General features: G+C 43.5%; 1 protein-coding gene across 1 annotated transcript; it reads left to right on the top strand.

Moving 5' to 3' along the window:
• The first annotated feature begins 2656 nt into the window (after positions 1 to 2656).
• On the top strand, positions 2657 to 19010 carry LOC133504944 (sodium- and chloride-dependent GABA transporter 2-like). The gene is made up of 14 exons (XM_061827693.1): positions 2657 to 2804; positions 2876 to 3010; positions 4508 to 4648; positions 5174 to 5249; positions 5314 to 5467; positions 5565 to 5699; positions 5777 to 5880; positions 8051 to 8175; positions 9137 to 9249; positions 9579 to 9716; positions 11097 to 11199; positions 12716 to 12816; positions 14556 to 14726; positions 18912 to 19010. Exons 1-14 carry the CDS (start codon positions 2657 to 2659, stop codon positions 19008 to 19010), a joined length of 1743 nt encoding a protein of 580 aa, XP_061683677.1.
• The last annotated feature ends 316 nt before the right edge of the window (positions 19011 to 19326 follow it).

Below are 19326 nucleotides of genomic sequence, written 5' to 3'. Positions count from 1 at the left end.
TTAAAAATAGAAATACAACTCCTTCTTTGATTTTTCTTTTAGAATAGAACATTTTTTTTCACTCAAACAAGGAAAAGTTGAATATAGGTTTGATTGTTCATCCATCCAACTTTTACCACTTTTCCGGGTCGGCTCGCGGGCGCAGTAGCTCCAGCACAGATGCCCAGACTTCTGTTTCCCCAGACACTTCTTCCAACTCTTCTTGAGGGATCCTGAGGAGCTCCCAGGCCAGCCAAGAGACATAGTCTCTCCAGCGTGTAGAAACTCACCCCCCCCCCCCATGGTCTCTTTCCGGTGGGACATGCCCGGAACATCTCACCAGGGAGGCGTCCAGGAGGCATCCGGATCAGATGCCCCAGCCGCCTCATCGGGTTCTTCTCAATGCAGAGGATTAGCGGCTCAAGTCTGAGCTTCTCCTGGATGACCAAGCTTCTCACCCTATCTCTAAGGAAGAGCCCGGGCACCCTGCGGAGGAAATTCATTTTGGCCGCTTGTATCCCGGATCTTGTTCTTTCGGTCATGACCAACATCTTCTGCCCAGAGGTGAGGGGAAGAACGTAGATCGACTTATCTCCTTCTTTACCGCAACGGACTGATACAAAGTCCGCATCACTGCAGACGCTGCACCAATCCGCCTGTCGATGTCCAGCTCCATTTTTCCCTTACTCCTGAATATGACCCCAAGACACTTGAACGACTCCACTTTGGGCAGCATTCCATCCCAACCCGGAAAGGGCAAGCCACCCTTTTCCGACTGCGGACCATGGTCTCAGATTTGGAGGTGCTGATTCTCATCCCAGCCCTTTCACACTCGGCTGTGCACCGCTCCAGTGAGCATTGGAGATCACAGCTTGATGAAGCCAACAGAACCACATCATCTGCAAAGAGCAGAGATGCGATGCTGAGGGCACCAAACCGGACACCCTCTACGCATTGGCTGCGCCTAACAGATTCTGCCCATAAACGTTATGAACAGAATCAGGGACAAAGTGCAGCCTTAGCGGAGTCCAATTCCTACAGGAAACGAGTCCGACTTACTGTATTGCCTGCAATGCGGATCAAACTCTGACACCGGTCGTACAGGGACCAAACATTCCATATCAGGGGTTTATGTACATGGTTTGACCACCCCCCCAAAAAAAAAAAAAAAAAAAAATGGTTTGATTTTAAATTTTCATTTTAAATAAAATCAAAAGCCTTTATTGTCGTTACAGTATGTGACATACATATGCATATGAGATAAGCACTGCTTCACAAGGTGCATAAACTTATATACAGTAAAAGCAAAAGAAAAACACTTTGTAGAGCTAAGATAAAGTAACTCAGATGAAATATTTAGAAACAAGGCAAAGTTGCTGTCACAATGTGCTGACACATGCAAACCGTTTGATAACTCAACAATGCTGGGGTGCAATTGTGGTAGAAATTAAATTAGTAGCACAGGGTGAGCACTTTTGGAGACCAAACATGATATTGTTCATTTGACTTCCCACCCGCACCAACAGCCAACAAATCTCATGAATTGCGCCGCCTCCTTCTTCTACTCGCTTCCCTGGCGTGTTTATAAATGATAATTGGCATCTACCTATGTTTGCAGCATACACCTGAACTGGCCCAAAGACAGCCAGTCAGGTTTTAGCAGACAAGCAATATGCAGTTTGGTCTGTCTTCCTTTCTCCATACTGCATGAGGAAATCGGGTGAGGAATGAAGTGGGGTAGGTAGACCTTGAAAAAATGCTACGTGTTTTTCTTTGTTTGATACATTACGTGAAAGATTGAAGTTTTATGGCTGACTGTCAAACGTGTCTTGAGGGAAATGCAAGCGATATTGAAGTAAAAGTCATTTTTAATCACTGCAAGTGTTGAAATTTTAGTTTTCAGTGCTGGATGATGGAATAAATTATTGCACCAACTCTACGTGGCTACATTGATGCCAAGTGCTGTCACGGTCAGGAAGACAAACCCATCATTGGCAAAATCAGTAATTTTCCCAAAAGGTGAGTTTCATTAAAAAACTAGAATCCCTCATATCAAATAAATTCACATAAAAACAACGGATTGCAAAGATAAATGATTTAATCAACCAATAAGGTTCCTTTTGTGCTTTGGCATAGTATTTTTAACTGAAACTTGTCAGCCTTTCAGAGAAGTACACTGAGACTGTTTTATTCTTAAGGTTTGAAGCTTAAGCCCAACGTTTTTGACCACATTTTCTTGAGTGACAATCACCCAAAAGCATTCCCTTCGAAGGCCAGTTTTTCTGCCACAAAAACCGAAATTTCTCCAGAATCCATCATCGGATTTTCAACATTTTTGCTGTATGTTACTTCAGTTGAAAAAAAAAACCCTTGATGGCATTGGGTCGATGACATTTGCCCGGACTGCCAAAAAGCTCAGGATGTTGTTGAGCTGTTCTCTTTATTCTGCTATTTTGACAGATTGTCATTTTGGGTAAATCTCATCATGTTGTCAAAAGAATGTTTCTTTAGCTGTTTTAGATTACTTACATGTTGTGGCGGTCAAATAAATGTCACGTTTAAGATATTAACTGCCGTGTCTGTCAGTTGCCTGTCGTGTGACTTTAAGTTTTGTGGTTTTTTTTTTTTTTTTTTGGGTGTGTCTGAAAGGAAGGTCAGCACCAGGAACCTTTATAAAATGTGGAGGAAAAAACACAGCCAACGTGTACTTAAGGAGCGAGGACACTGGGGCAACAAGGTGGAGTATGTTCTGGTGGCTGCCGGGAACATTGTGGGCCTGGGTAATGTGTGGAGGTTTCCGTACTTGTGCTACAAAAACGGCGGCGGTAAGCAAACGTGGCGGTCAGCACGATTTCCCAAAAATTGTACACTTTACAAAAGTAAGTGTTCCATTCAGGTGCATTCCTGGTGCCATATCTGGTGTTTATTGTGACGTGTGGTGTACCGCTCTTCCTTTTGGAGACCACCATTGGACAGTACACCCAACAGGGGGCCGTCACCTGCTGGAGGAAGATGTGCCCACTGGCTCAAGGTCCGAAACACTCCATCGTGTACAAGACAGACATTACGAAACAAAACACTTGAAAGAGCGAGTTCTTTCGAAAAGGGCCCACTTGTACCTCACTCCATAAGGTTGGAGAGTCCAATGATTCAGTGAGGTCACAAAACTGTGTGTTCTGACTTTAGTCCCACTGACAAACAAACATGAACAGCACAAAAGTCCCAAAGCCTCAAATAAAAATCAAAGGCGATTCATAGAAATATACTTTCATGGTTAGTTGTTTCCTCCGTAGGGTGTCCAGGCTCTCCCTTAGAGAAAGGGTGAGAAGCTCAGTCCTCCGGGAGGGGCTCAATGTCAAGCTGCTGCTCGTCCGCATTGACATGAGCCAGATGAGGTGGCTAGGGCATTTGATTCGGATGCCTCCCTGAAATCCATCCTCATTGTATACACTGTTGATGGTGGACTGATTCCCCCTCCTGAGACACTGGACGGTGGAACACAATCTTCTTCTGGGTAAGAGTTGAAATGAGAGGGCCAAAGTACACAGGGATTTAGAAAGGTGAATTGGGAAAAATGGATTGTGTGGAACGAATTGGCTCACGGGCAGATTTTGCTTGGCGTGACTTGGGCGGACTGAAGCAGGAGGCATAAACCTGAGCGCGACAACGACGCCTCCACTGGCCATCATGCGGGGGTCCTGGATAAATGGTCAAACAGGTGCCCCAAGAAAAGGCCAGAGAAAGTGGACTTGGGCTAAGACACACAGGCGCTAGAGACCTGGAGAAGTAACACAAATTGACTTAGACTAAAAATACTTTAAAATGAGTCAGAATTGGGCAGGTGATCATATATGGTCCTCCTTAAAATCGGAAAAATTCATCGAATGAAACATGGCGGTGAACAGGTTGGGTGTGTAGGATAATCATAATACGTCGGGGACGCAGGTGAAAAGGAAGGAGACAAAAAGACGGAAACCACTCGGAGAGGGGATGCTTGGTCGGCAGGCTTAAAGTGCGGGGAGGCAGACCAGCAGCGTGACGCGTTTCCTGCAGGGTCCTGTTCTGGCCAGGTCGTTCTTCACAAGAGGGAGAGGACTCAAATGCAGGACTCCGAGGCAGTAACATAATGTCAAGGGTGGTTTTATTCCAGGTAGAGGTCATACACAGGTAAGCGGTGCAAAAAAAGGCAAGCGCACAAAAATATGTGGCAAAAGGCGAGGTCCAAAAACATGAAAATGAGGCTGGATCACTACTAGGCAAAAAACAAGAAATGACTTAGCTATGGTGGCACAGGAATGCTGGCCGTGACAACGAGGCAAATACACAACAAAAAACTTGTATACTCACACCAGTCTAACACAGTTTCATACAACTCGCGATACAACACGCAAGGCTGAAAGACACGTTATGCCCCCAACAAATACTGTTATTGGAATAATGTAATGACACAGTATTGGGAAGCCAGCATGTGATCAACATTTTCATCTGCAGTATTGGTTTGTCTTGAACCTTGAACCTCTTGCATCAGGTATCGGCTACGGCGGGCAGCTGATCCAAGTGTACAATTCCATGACCTACATCATTATTCTGTCCTGGGCTGTCCTTTACCTGGTATTTTCCTTCTACTCCGCACTGCCCTGGAGCACCTGCGACAATTACTGGAACACAGGTGAGGTCTTGCAAAGAACAGTTTTTTTGAGCAAGAAACCATCACTCCTCAAATTTGTGTTTAAATTGGATAAGTGGCATATATTTTCATGGGACGATGCTTAAATGACATTTTGCTGTACAATTTGATTGACATTGAAAATGTAAAAAAAAAAAATGAGTACAGTACAAACATCATTTAAAACAAGTTAAAATATATACGGATAATTCATCGCTCCATCCATGCATTTTTAATAACACGTGCTTGTGAAGGGTAGAAGGGAGCTAGAACCTATGCTAGCTAACGTTGGAAAAAAGATGGACTACATCATTTACAGAACGCCAGTCAATCACAAGCCACATTTATAGCCAGACAATTACTCATTACTTTTACTTCCGCAGTCGTTGAGTGGTAACTGAACCAACACTGTCTGCATTAAAAGCCAGCAAATGTACCATTACACCATCAGTGACCTTGTACTGTGCGTGTACAATACTATGCAAACCTACATACTTCAACGTGCCTCCGTGTGTGTCACTCTTCTAGCAAATTGTGTCGATGTTACAATAAGGAATCACACCAACCACAGCAAAGGAACCGCATCAGCAACAGAGTTCTGGGAGTAAGGACAATAGGACATAAAAAAAAAATCGCATTTTAAAAAATATTTTATGGTGTATAAAAAGTATATTTTTTACCTTGTCTAGACGTCGAGTGTTGAATATCTCGGGCGGTATCGAGGAGATTGGCAGCATCAGGTGGGAGTTGCTTGTGTGCCTGCTGGCTGTGTGGGTCGTTTGTTACTTCAGCTTATGGAAGGGGGTCAAATCGAGTGGAAAGGTGAAGTAATCAAACTGGACGAATTTTATATATATATATATACTGGATTTACGTAATGTAATTACACTGACAGTCCTGTGACCCTCCTCCTGGGCAGGTGGTGTACTTCACTGCCACTTTCCCTTACGTGATGCTCCTCATCCTTTTGATCCGAGGAGTCACTCTGCCGGGAGCCAGACAAGGAGTGGAGTTCTACGTTCTGCCTGAGGTTTCGCGACTGAAAGACCCTCACGTAGGATTGTGTCACATTATACAGTAGAAACACTGTAATGGTGGGCAAACACTCAGAGCCAGTGTCTTTTTAAACAGGTTTGGATGGAGGCCTGCTCACAAATCTTCTATTCGTACAGCCTCGGTGTGGGTACCTTGACTGTACTGGGAAGTTACAACACCCAGCGCAACAACTGCTACAAGTGAGAATACTCACTTTGGACTAAACAGACTCACACATATTACATGTACACACATTACAAGTTTATTACATACTCAATTGCCAAAATACCAGATGAACTTGGACGAGACAGTGGGATCCAATAAATATTCAGTTTCTTGAATTGAATGGATATTTTGGATATGCTTTAGATATTAATTTAACAAAATGTAGATTATTGGGGTCAGCATGGTGGCGGAGCTGTAGACCTTTGGCCTCGGTTCTGAGAACCAGGGTTAATGCCGACCCAGCCTGTGTGGACTTTGCATGTTTTTCCCTTGCCTGCTTAGCTTTTCTCAAGGCACTCCAGTTTCCTCCCACATTCCCCAAATCATGCATTAATTGGAGACACTAAAGTGGCCCTAGGTTGGATTGTGATTGCAACTGTTGTCTGTCTCCATGTGCCTTGCGATTAGCTGGTAAGCTGGTAAATTCGGAGTGTACCCTGCCTCCTGCCCGATGAGAGCTGCGACCCTCGTGAGGATAAACGGCCCAGACAATGAATGGATGGAAATATAAGGGATGATACTTTGCAAGTGAAGAAATGGGTCCAAGCGAGGTGGAACAGTTGGCGGAAGGTGTCTGGTGTTCTCTGTGACAGAAGAGTCTCCGGCAGGATGAAGGGCAAAGTTTGTAAAATAGTGGTGAGGCCGGCCATGATGTACAGATTAGAGATGGTGGTACTGAAGAGACAACAGGAAGCAGAACTAGAGGTTGCATAAATGAAGACGTTGAGGTTCTCACTTGGAGTGGGCAGGTTGGATAGGATTTGAAATGAGCTCATTAGAGGGGCAGCCAAAGTTGGATGTTTTGGAGACAAGGTTCGAGAGAGCACACTTCGATGGTTTGGACATGTCGGGAGGCGAGAGAGTGAGTATATTGGTCGAAGGGTGCCGAGGATGGAGCTGCCAGGCAAAAGAGGGAGAGGAAGACCAAAGAGAAGGCGGATGAATGTTGTGAGAGAAGACATGAGTACAGTGGATGTTAGAGAGGAAGCTGCACGAGATAGGCTTCGATGGAAAAAGATGACACGCTGTGGCGACCCCTAATGGGACAAGCCAAAGAAGCTGTTGACTATACTCTTCAGATCTGCAAATCACTATTCTTATAAAAGGTTTGGATTGGTACTAAATCCTTAATACAGAGAGGAGTATCGGACCTCCAGCCTATGCTGTGTCGGTTCACAGTGGTTATTTTTGTATAACTATATAAATGTATTTATTAATGAAGTGTATTGTGTGAGTCCCAACATTTTAGAGAACTTCATAAATAAGAAGGCATTAGTCTCTTTTGTCCAGTTTAATAAAATGAAATTATAAGAAGCACACTTGTCGTTATGGTGATGTTGTCGGTTAGGTTCAATTATTTTTTTCAGCCAAGCCATTTGGCATCTCTGTGAGCTCATGAACAGTGCTTCCCTCCTCCTTCCGCCAAGCAGGATCCAAGTAAAAACTGACGGTTGTTTCTTTGCGATGATGTGAGGAGATGCTGCATTCCCAAACACAGAAATGTCCCAACATGTTTAAATTTGGCTGGAAATGTGACATTAAACAGAGGGAACACTGCAAAAGGCCACGTCTTGTGTTGGATACGAGACCACAAATACTCAACGTGTCATGTATGCCCACGATAACGAAACTTTCCCAAGCCTATAGTGATCGATATACTGTATGATGATCATCTGAACAGCGAATATTACCATAATCTTAATCACCTTTATTGGCCAAGTGTGTGAAAACACACAAGGAATTTTTCTCTGGCAGTCGGTGCTGCCCTGGTACGACATTCAGAACAAAGAACAACAAAGCAAAAAGAACAAATAACAAGACATTTCTGTTAATAGGAACTATTCCTTATAAGAGTCGTGCAAGATGTAAAATCTTCTTCAGTTAGAAGAGGTAACAGTTAAGCGTGTCAACGTCCCACATGGTGTAAAGCTTGTACAGAGTGCCTTTACCTGTTCGCGGTTCCCGATGGACACCAGTGGCCGGAGGGAGCTGATTGGTCAACACAAGGGAGGAGAGTAAACGAGAACACAACTAACAAAATGAGCACACGAGATATGGAACACAGGAAACAAATTCAACCCAACTAAAAAAGACAACGTGACAGTTCTCACAGTGGTTTAAACCAGAATTGCTTGTGTGTTGCAGGGACAGCTTGTTGCTGTGTTTGCTGAACAGTTGTACCAGTGTGGTCGCTGGTTTTGCTGTCTTCTCAGTGCTGGGATTCATGGCTCACGAGCAAGGTGTTCCAATCTCACAAGTGGCTGAGTCAGGTAAACTTGAAATATTCTCAAGTCTGAGATTATGACAAAGAACAGGAAAAAAATGCCATCCCCTAAATAGCAACAATGGATGTCACCCATTGAAGACAAATGCTTGCCTTAAAAAGACATTTCTTGTCATGGTGGAGTGGTTTATGTCCCTCTGATTCAAGGAGCGAAGTTGTCTGATCTTCCGATCAGGGTCATGCAGGGCAAACACGTCCTTGGTGAGGCCCTGAGACTAACACCAAGACTGGCAGTAAGTCTTAGTTCTTGTGCTGTGCAAGTCCTCAACCGTTCTCTTAGGAGTTCTGACTGTCAGGTGGATTTGTCCTACTTTACAGCAACACTAAACCAGACTGTGACGAATGAATACAGAATTGATTCAATGACTGCAAAACCAAAGTAGAGTCCCTGTGGCAGGCCATGCTTCCTCAACAGCCGCCAGAAGCATATCATCTGCTTTTTGAGGATCGAATTAATGTTGGGCTCCCAGACCAGCTCCTGTGAGAATGTAATTTCCAACAACTTGAAAGTCTCTGGCAGTTAGGTGGACAGCTGGACTGGATGAGGGGCACCTGTGGTTTCTTAAGGTCCAAGATCCGCTCTATGATCTTGAGCGTGTTCCACTCCAGGTTGTGTCAAGCACTCCATTTCCTCTCAATATGGATACTTGTTGTATGTGGTGTGAAGAGCTTTGTGTGGAGCCGAAAGGCTTTCGACCTCGTCTGCAGTGGGCTTAACTTAGAGCTACGCCGGTAAATCACGGATCCAAATGAAATTAGCTCGTTTTTAGAGAGTGGGGGACTAATGACTTATGGCTCCAATTCATCATTGGGTTCCATTTGAGCCACACCTCTAAGTCATCACATTGCGACAAGATGACAGTCCTACCTTGGTTTTGTGGACTTTAAGCCACGTCAGGTCATTTGGATGTTACAAGTTGAAGGTGTATTTTAAATTTTGTTTCCAGGTCCAGGCTTGGCATTCATCGCGTACCCTCAGGCGGTGGCCATGATGCCGCTGCCTCAATTCTGGGCTGTCTGCTTCTTCATCATGATCATCCTGCTGGGCCTGGACACACAAGTAAGACCAGTAATTTCGTATCACTGTGAGAGATTGTTAGGGTGCTGTGGGATAGTTTCCACTGTCACTTAATTGGTCCCTTAATTATTATTTTCAGCAAATCATGAATTTTTGCTTATTTTTCCATGGCAGTGATAGTGAGAATAAACACTTTTTCACTGAAAAATGTAGAATTAACTCTTGGCCAAAGATAATTAGAATAGGCTCCGGCATGGCCGCGACCCTCGTGAGAAAAAGTGGTGCAGAAAATGGATGGATGGATATTCTAGTCATCCATCTTTGCTTTATGTTTTTCTGGAAATTAATAAGTGGTTCTGCTCTGTGTGCAGTTTGTCGGCATTGAGGGGGTGATGACCTCTTTCTCAGACATCTTTCCCAGAGTGATGCGTCTGGCAGGCAGGCGGGAAATTTTCCTTCTGCTCTTCTGCCTCACAGCTTTCTTCTTTCAGCTCATCATGATCACCGAGGTTGAAATACTTTTGAGTTGATATAAATCTGTTTCTGCTGTCAAAATCACTTCATTTCACCCCTCACATTTTTGGAATTCTTCTTATGGGTCAGAACTGAAGGAATGACACTTTTCAGAAAATATAAAGTCATCATTTTACATTTTGCATATCGGTGTAAATGAATGCCATGATTGCCCAAACCACTGGCAGCAAAAAAGAGCACACCCATAAGTGCAAGTGTCCAAATTGTGCCCACTTAGCCTTTTGCCATCCCCAGTGAATTACAATTTTCCAAGGTTTGAAATATCAATGGGGAGCAGGAGTTTTTGTCACACTTTCATATTGATCCCTCAAGGTTCAACTGCAAGGCAAATCATTTTTTGAGAATCTAAAAAAAAGAATTGTTGCTCTAGATAAAGAAGACATGCCCAAGGCGAGAAAAAGACTGACAGCCCCCGGACTACAGGCTCAATTTAGACACGTTCACTTATGCCTTGATCAGACGACAGAAGTTTCACCCCGTTCATGGACTGATTTGCTATCTTTGGGGAGTTTCCAGATTGGGGTTTGTCAGGAAGAGCAAAATCTCCTCGTTTTCTGTCATAATCTATGACCAACGATTTGGCTCGACGACCCCAAATGGAAAAGTCTAGCGCAGAGGTGCTTCATGTGTCAATCGCATTGATCATATTGACCGATTGCGTGACTACGTGGCAAAAAAAATATATAAATACACTTCAGCCTGTCATCCAACTCCTCGCTTGATTTAGGTGTGCCTAATACATCGATTGCGATCTACCAGTCAGTAGCACAGGTATTGTGGGTATATTGCACGGCATTAATAGACTCACCGTGAAATTTGTCACTTGAATTACAGTCGGTCAAACCGTCATGCCCATGAAAGAGCATATGCGAGAAGAGGACATATTTCAGTTTGTTGACAAGATAAACCCATTGATTGTAAAAGACAGCATAGGCTGATAATGTAACATTCGTTAAGTTAAGATTTTCTTACCAGGACACAACAAAATTTTATGGCGGTATTTTGACATTCTGCCAATTCTGAGATCCATGAATTGGGAATGTACTCACTTTTGTTGCCAAAACGTGAGCAGTTTGATGGCTGTATACTATTTTGAGGAGAAAATACATTAGGATTATTTTTTGTTTTAAATATAAAAGATGTATATCAACTATGAAATAATTTCAAAATGTGAGGGGTATACTGTACCATCACTGTTGAGTTACTGCACAGTGAGTGAAATAAATACATTGGAAATTTCATTAGGCTTCACTGAACATGTTTAGGAGATACAAGTTCAAATTAATTGCATTGTTTTGTCTAATATTGCGACTAGTGAATACAAATACTATAATTCTCGATGATGTCTTCGTCAGGGAGGGATGTACATCTTCCAGATTTTTGACTACTACGCTTGCAGTGGAGCCTGCATCCTCTTTGTCTGTGTGTTTGAAAGCTTGGCAGTGGGCTGGATATTTGGTAGGTTGATGTGTCATGTCTTTATTGTGTTTTGTTTTGCTTCATTATGCAGTGCTTGATGACTGATTGACAAAAAGGATTACAAATTTGCTAAGATGACGTCAAGGACTTTCATTTGACATGTGAGTCAATGTGGTTCGTAGATAATTGATTTTGACTTCGCTACGAGCAGCAGGATTTTGGCCATAGTGGTACCCCCTTATGGTCAAAATAAATCACTGCCCAAAATGAATCAAAAGAATCATTATGATGCAACTTTTTTTTTCTTGGTTTGTACTTCTTAATAATGGCTTCACAAGTATTATATCAATCCCAATCCCAGTGTCATTGGGATGCTATGTAAAAGATTAATCAAAAACACAAAACAATGAATTCAAATTTCTTTTCAACCTATAGTCAGTTGAATACACTACTATACAGTACATACCAGTCCCCGCCTGTGTGGAGTTTACATGTTCTTCCCCGTGCCTTCGTGTTTTTTTTTTAATTAATTTCTTACGTCTACTTACGAAATTAATCCTTTCCAGAAGTTGTTTCGTGATGTGAAACTTTCGTAAATAGAAATGCATTTTTCATGTAAATAGCCTAACCAGTTCCAAGCACCCCCACTGCCAAAAATAAATATTTAAAGTGTACATAATGTGAAGAATAATACAAAATTATGTTAATTTAACTTGAAAAAATAAGCATTCAAATTGTATGTAAAAAAGAATAATAAAAATGATGTTCATTTACCTTTGCCGTTGAGTGCGTGGCGAGCAAAAAGGCATCGTGGCGTCTTCAGAGGCGGAGTCACGCACACAACCTAATTAGAAAACAATTTCCTCAACTTCAGGTTCAACCTCCACTTCGAACCTCTCAAAATCCCTTCGAGCAGCAGCATGAGGCCACATGCGAGCATGTCTTTCATTTTTCTCGGCCATTTATTGTTTTGTTTTGGTGGACAAAAGAACTCTTCTTCTTCTTCTCAGTGGCCATAAATTTCTTGGGGCCCAAGTTAAAAAAAGATGAATAAATCCGCTAAGAAGTTGTACAGTACGAGTGTGCACAAGCGTATAACGATGGATTCGGTGACGGAGATACACGAAACGCATGAGCTGCTCCTCCGCATCGAGAGGAACCAGATGAGGGGGGTGGGTCATCTGATTCGGATGCCTTCAGGACTTCTACTTGGTGAGATATTCCGGAAAGAGACCCTGGGGACAACCCAGGACACGCTCGAGAAACTATGTCTCTTGGCTGGCTCGGGAACGCCTCAGGATCCCCCAGAAGAGTTAGATGAAGTGGCCGGGGAAAGGGAAGTCTGGGTATCCCTGCTGGAGCTACTGCCCCGGTGACCCGACCCAGGAAAGGGGTCAAAGATGGATGAATGTATTCAATTGTATTTTGGTTGAAAAGTATGGAAAATCATTGTATTCTGTTTTTGATGATGGTTTCCACAATGTCCCAACCTCATTGGAAGTTGTAGTCGTTCCAATATGGGCTGATTTTTATGTGCTGTTGAACAAAATTGAAGGAGCGGAGCGGCTGTGTGGCGCCATCAAGGACATGACAGGCGAGCGTGTCAACCCGTTCTTCAAATTCTGCTGGCTCTTCCTAACACCTTTCATTTCAATGGTGAGTGGGAATTCTCATTCTTGAGGTTTGAGCTATATTTCGCTCATCAGAAATTTCATAAGGGACACTTGAATTATTTGGAATTATTTTTACATGTATAACCGGAAAAAGGAATTTCATTTCAATACAATAGAGTAGAACAACTAAAAGACCACAGACCTACACTTAAAATACCTTTTTAAAGAACAGGATTGCCTTTAAATGCCATGTCGAAAAGTTGAATGACTTTTAAACTTGTTTCATGCAATTTTCCCCTGTTGCAAGCTGAACTCTGTCTTATGCATAACTGGAAGTGGTAGAACCAGGAAGTCCTGAAATGATAAGGTATTCGAGTTTTTTGGAACACAAAATGCAATTTCAATGTTTTTTTTTTTTTTTAAATGAATGAAATGGTTTTGAATTAACTATTTGGAATGAAGGTTTATCCCTTCATCGGCGGCAGAGTGGTGGCGCAGCTGTAGAGAGTTGGCCTCACAGTTCTGTGGACCATTGTTTAAATCCCGGCCCCACCTGTGAGGAATTTGCATGTTCTCCCCGTGCCTGCGTGGGATTTCTCCAGGCACTGTTTTCCTCCCACTTCCCAAAAACATGCATTCATTGGAGCCTCTTAATTGCCTCAAGTGTAATTCAAAGTGTACATAATGTAACGAGTACTTAAAAATGAGGTTAATTTACCTTTGGCGTTGAGCAATCACGTGAAGAGAAGGGTGTGTAACAGGCAAAAGGCTTTGTGGGGGACAGAGAAGGAGGCACACACACAACTTGTGGCCTGGCAGTTTCATCTGCTGTTATAAATGTACGACGAGGCATTTTTTTTCCAAAATAGGCCACTTTAGTCACGACTAAAAACTTGCTGTGGAACGTAGCCTTCCTCCATTGCTAATTGTTTGAATTTCAAAACAATTTCTTTCACTGCCTTGTGGTCTGGACTCGGTGCCTTGCCATGTTGAACAACAAAATGAATTTCAGTCCTCTTGAATTTTTCAAACCGCCCGCGCCATGCCATAAACTCTGGGTGTGGCTCCTATTCCAAAGTTCCCTCGCCACCATCTTTTTCTTCAGGAGGTCATTGAATATGTCGGTTGCTTATTCTTTGGCGATGTCCGTCAACTGCACGCCTTTTTCACATTCCTCGACAATTTCTTGCTTTGTTTTGATGGACAAAACAACTCGCGTCTTCTTCTCACTGGCAGTGGCCATCAATATCTTGGGGCCGATGGTGAAAAAGGATGAATATATTCGTGAAGTTGTACAATAATAGTGTGTGCTAGCGTATGACAATGGATTCAGTGACGAAGATACAGGAAGTTCATCATGGGTAAAGATAGACGTCCCTCCAAGCTAATGAAGGGATGTGATGCCAGGAAGATGCTACGCGATAGCAAATAGGAGAAGAGCTCGATCGCACCACACAAACCAAGATACAGGAAGTGCATCATGGCTAAAGATTGCCATCCCTCACCGGCAATGTGATGACAGGAAGATGGTACGGCAAAAGCCAATGGGAGAGCATCCCCATCACACCACTTTTAAACCAAGATACAGGACAGGATGTTTACGTTTGGTGGAATCCAGTGCCATTTTTTCCCTTTTGTACCCAAAATTTACTTCGTAACTAAAGACAAAAATTTTCCGAGGAGACTTTTTGTAACCTGAATTCTTTTGTCAGCAGAGACGTTCATAAGTAGAGGTATGACTGTTGTATACATTCTGTAAATTGTATTTTTCCCTTTTTTCAGGGTTCTTTTATATATTCTCTAGTTGAGTACACGCCACTGACATACAATCGCATTTACGTGTACCCCACCTGGGTCTACGTGATGGGCTGGGTGATGGCCTTCTCCTCCATCCTGCAGATTCCGGGCTGGGCATTGTACAAGCTAAGCACCGCCAGTGGAACCCTCTGCCAGGTGAGCCGAAACTATGGGCTGGAATACTTTATGTGCCACCAGGAATTGAATTTGAATATTTTATACTTGAATTAGAATTTATATATATTTGATTGTGTACGTTAGTCTGTGGGGTTTTATGTCCTGATGAGCCAAAAGGAAAAGTTCAGACAATCCTCATGAACCGTCCCACCCCGAGTTAGGTTACCTAACGTTACGAAAAACGTTCACCATCACATCTTTTCTATTTTTAACTGTCCCAAACAAATCTATGAAACATAATGTTTCACCAGCTAGCTAAACTGTCAAATTACCCGACATGTCTTTGTGAATTTTGTAATGCAGCCCTATGGGGGGGACGTCTGACCCCGCCACCGTCAACCTGCAGGGTGTCGGCGGAAGTTTAGTCACTGTGGGTCAAAGACGAAGAAAAGGAGGAAAGCGGATTCTTTGGCAGAACGAGAATCAGAATCAGAGAAGAAGAAAGCATCGAGCCGAGAATTGAATGTGGGGACTTTGAATGTTGGAGCTATGACAGCAAAATGTCGAAAATGGTTGACAGGAGGATGAGAAGCAAGTGTGATATATTGTGTGTCCAGGAGACCAATTGGAAAAGGGATAAGGCTTGAGTTTTGGAGCAGGGTACAAATTATTTTACGATCGTTTGGATGGGAATAGAAGAGTCTTCTTCTTTTCCTTTCGGCTTGTCCCGTTAGGGGTCGCCACAGCGTGTCATCTTTTGCCATCTTAGCCTATCTCCTGCATCTTCCTCTCGAACCCCAACTGCCCTCATGTCTTCCCTCACCACATCCATAAACCTTCTCTTTGGTCTTCCTCTCGCCCTTTTGCCTGGGAGCTCCATCCTCAGCATCCTTCTACCAATATACTCACTCTCTCGCCTCTGAACATGTCCAAACCATCGAAGTCTGCTCTCTCGAATCTTGTCTCCAAAACATCCAGCTTTGGCGTCCCTCTAATGAGCTCATTTCTAATCCTATCCAACCTGGTCACTCCGAGCGAGAACCTCAACATCTTCATTTCTGCCACCTCCAGTTCAGATTCCTGTTGTTTCTTCAGTGCCACCGTCTCCAATCCGTACATCATGGCCGGCCTCACCACTGTTTTGTAAACTTTGCCCTTCATCCTAGCAGACACTCTTCTGTCACATAACACACCAGACACCTTTCGCCAGCTGTTCCAACCTGCTTGGACCCGTTTCTTCACTTCCTTACCACACTCACCATTGCTCTGGATTGTTGACCCCAAGTATTTGAAGTCATCCACCCTCGCTATCTCTTCTCCCTGTAGCCTCACTCTTCCCCCTCCACTTTTCTCATTCACGCACATATATTCTGTTTTACTTCGGCTAATCTTCATTCCTCTCCTTTCCAGTGCATGTCTCCATCTTTCCAATTGTTCCTCTGCATGCTCCCTGCTTTCACTGCATATGACAATATCATCTGCGAACATCATGGTCCAAGGGGATTCCAGTCTAACCTCATCTGTCAGCCTATCCATTACCACTGCAAATAGGAAGGGGCTCAGAGCTGATCCCTGATGCAGTCCCACCTCCACCTTAAATTCCTCTGTCACACCTAAGGCACACCTCACCATTGTTCTGCTGCCATCATACATGTCCTGTACTATTTTAACATACTTCTCTGCCACACCAGACTTACGCATGCAGTACCACAGTTCCTCTCTTGGTACTCTGTCATAGGCTTTCTCTAGGTCCACAAAGACGCAATGTAGCTCCTTCTGACCTTCTCTGTACTTTTCCACGAGCATCCTCAAGGCAAATAATGCATCTGTGGTACTCTTTCTAGGCATGAAACCATACTGTTGCTCGCAGATACTTACTTCTGTCCTGAGTCTAGCCTCCACTACTCTTTCCCATAACTTCATTGTGTGGCTCATCAACTTTATTCCTCTATAGTTCCCACAGCTCTGAACATCCCCTTTGTTCTTAAAAATGGGAACTAGAACACTTTTCCTCCATTCTTCAGGCATCTTTTCGCCCGCTAGTATTCTGTTGAATAAGTTGGTCAAAAACTCCACAGCCATCTCTCCAAATTGCTTCCATACCTCTACCGGTATGTCATCAGGACCAACTGCCTTCCCATTTTTCATCCTTTGTAATGCCTTTCTGACTTCCCCCTTAGTAATCATTTCCACTTCCTGGTCCTTCACTCTTGCCTCTTCAACTCTTCCTTCTCTCTCATTTTCTTCATTCATCAACTTCTCAAAGTATTCTTTCCATCTATTTAGTACACTACCGGCACCAGTCAACACATTTCCATCTGTATCCTTAATCACCCTAACCTTCTGCACATCCTTCCCATCTCTATCCCTTTGTCTGGCAAACCTGTAGAGATCCTTTTCTCCTTCTTTCGTGTCCAACCTGGTGTACATGTCTTCATATGCCTCTTGTTTAGCCTTTGCCACCTCTACCTTTGTCCTACGTCGCATCTCGATGTACTCCTTTCGCCTCTCCTCAGTCCTCTCAGTATCCCACTTCTTCTTCGCTAATCTCTTTCCTTGTATGACTCCCTGTATTATGGGGTTCCACCACCAAGTCTCCTTCTCCCCTTTCCTACCAGATGACACACCAAGTACTCTCCTGCCTGTCTCTCTGATCATCTTGGCTGTCGTCGTCCAGTCTTCCAGGAGCTTCGGTTGTCCATCGAGAGCCTGTCTCACCTCTTTCCGGAAGGCCGCACAACATTCTTCCTTTCTCAGCTTCCACCACCTGGTTCTCTGCTCTACCTTTGTCTTCTTAATCTTCCTACCCACCACCAGAATCATCCTACATACTACCATCCTATGCTGTCGAGCTACACTCTCCCCTACCACTACTTTACAGTCAGTAACCTCCTTCAGATTACATCGTCTGCACAAAATATAATCTACCTGCGTGGTTCTACCGCCGCTCTTGTAGGTCACTATATGTTCCTCCCTCTTTTGGAAATAAGTGTTCACTACAGCCATCTCCATCCTTTTTGCAAAGTCCACCACCATCTGCCCTTCAAAGTTCCTTTCCTGGATGCCGTACTTACCCATCACTTCTTCATCGCCCCTGTTTCCTTTACCAATATGTCCGTTACAATCTGCACCAATCACAACTCTCTCGCTGTCTGGGATGCTCAGAACTACTTCATCTAGTTCCTTCCAGAATTTCTCTTTCAACTCTAGGTCACATCCTACCTGTGGTGCATAGCCGCTAACCACATTATACATAACACCCTCAATTTCAAATTTTAGTCTCATCACTCGATCTGATACTCTTTTCACCTCCAAGACATTCTTAGCCAGCTCTTCCTTTAAAATAACCCCTACTCCATTTCTCTTCCCATCTACTCCGTGGTAGAATAATTTAAACCCTGCTCCCAAACTTCTAGCCTTACTACCTTTCCACCTGCTCTCTTGGATGCACAGAATATCAACCTGTCTCCTAATCATCATGTCAACCAACTCCTGTGCTTTTCCTGTCATAGTCCCAACATTCAAAGTCCCTACACTCAGTTGTAGGCTCTGTGCATTCCTCTTTTTCTTCTGACGCTGGATCCGGTTTCCTCCTCTTCTTTGTCTTCGACCCACAGTAGCTGAATTTCCACCGACGCCCTGCAGGTTAGCAGTGCCGGGGGCGGGCGTTGTTAACCCGGGCCACGACCGATCCGGTATGGGATTCTTTAGATGAACGCTCATATTTGTTTGGCATAGTTTTTACGCCGGATGCCCTTCCTGACGCAACCCTCTGCATTTATCCGGGCTTGGGACCGGCCTACAGATTGCACTGGTTTGTGCCCCCATAGGGCTGCATTGGATGGGAATAGAAGAGTAGGGGATATTTAATGATATTTTTAAGGAAGTGTTAGTTTATCGTAAAAATCAAGTCATCGTTAAGTATTTGGTAACTTGATGTCACTCATGTCCCCCGTCTCTGCTAAAATAGTAAATTAAACCTCTCAATCCCATGAGGCACATGAGGCGGTATTTTTTTTTTTTTTTTTTTAGGGGAGCAGGTGATTGGCCTACTGCTAAACTCCAATACCTGGTATTTTTTAGTGAAAATACACTGAAAGAAGGAAAGTTTTCTACCAACCAAAAAGCAAATAATTTCCTGTACGTCTTTCCATCAAATTTTGACACATTTTAAAACACCAGTTTAGTTTTTGTAATTGTTGGAATTCTTTTGTAATTTGATAGCGTCTCCATCGTCTTTGCTGGCCGGACCCACCTGACCGCTCGGAGATCCAAAAGAGAGAGACGATGCTGGCACAGACCACTGAGGAGGCTTGTGTATGATTCTAACGTTGCAAAGAAATTGCATACAACTCCACCGGTGGGGCATTTAAATTCAATGTGGGAAAAATACGTTATAAACACAACAATGACAGTTCAGACCAAGTTGTTGGCCTGTGTTCCTCACATTAATAAAATTTCCACGATTTAAAGGAGACTGTTTTTTTTTTTTTGTACTACAGTAGACTGGATAGTTTTGCTTTCGATATCACGTTAAAAACATTTTTTGTACAAAACACACAGTAGCTATTTTACCTTACATCCAGATATTTTCTGAGCCGCTTATTCTCACGAGGGTGGTGGGTGTGCTGGACCCAAT

Source organism: Syngnathoides biaculeatus, chromosome 8, assembly GCF_019802595.1.
Source record: "Syngnathoides biaculeatus isolate LvHL_M chromosome 8, ASM1980259v1, whole genome shotgun sequence".
Taxonomy (NCBI): domain Eukaryota; kingdom Metazoa; phylum Chordata; class Actinopteri; order Syngnathiformes; family Syngnathidae; genus Syngnathoides; species Syngnathoides biaculeatus.
This window is presented reverse-complemented; position numbering and strand designations above follow the sequence as displayed.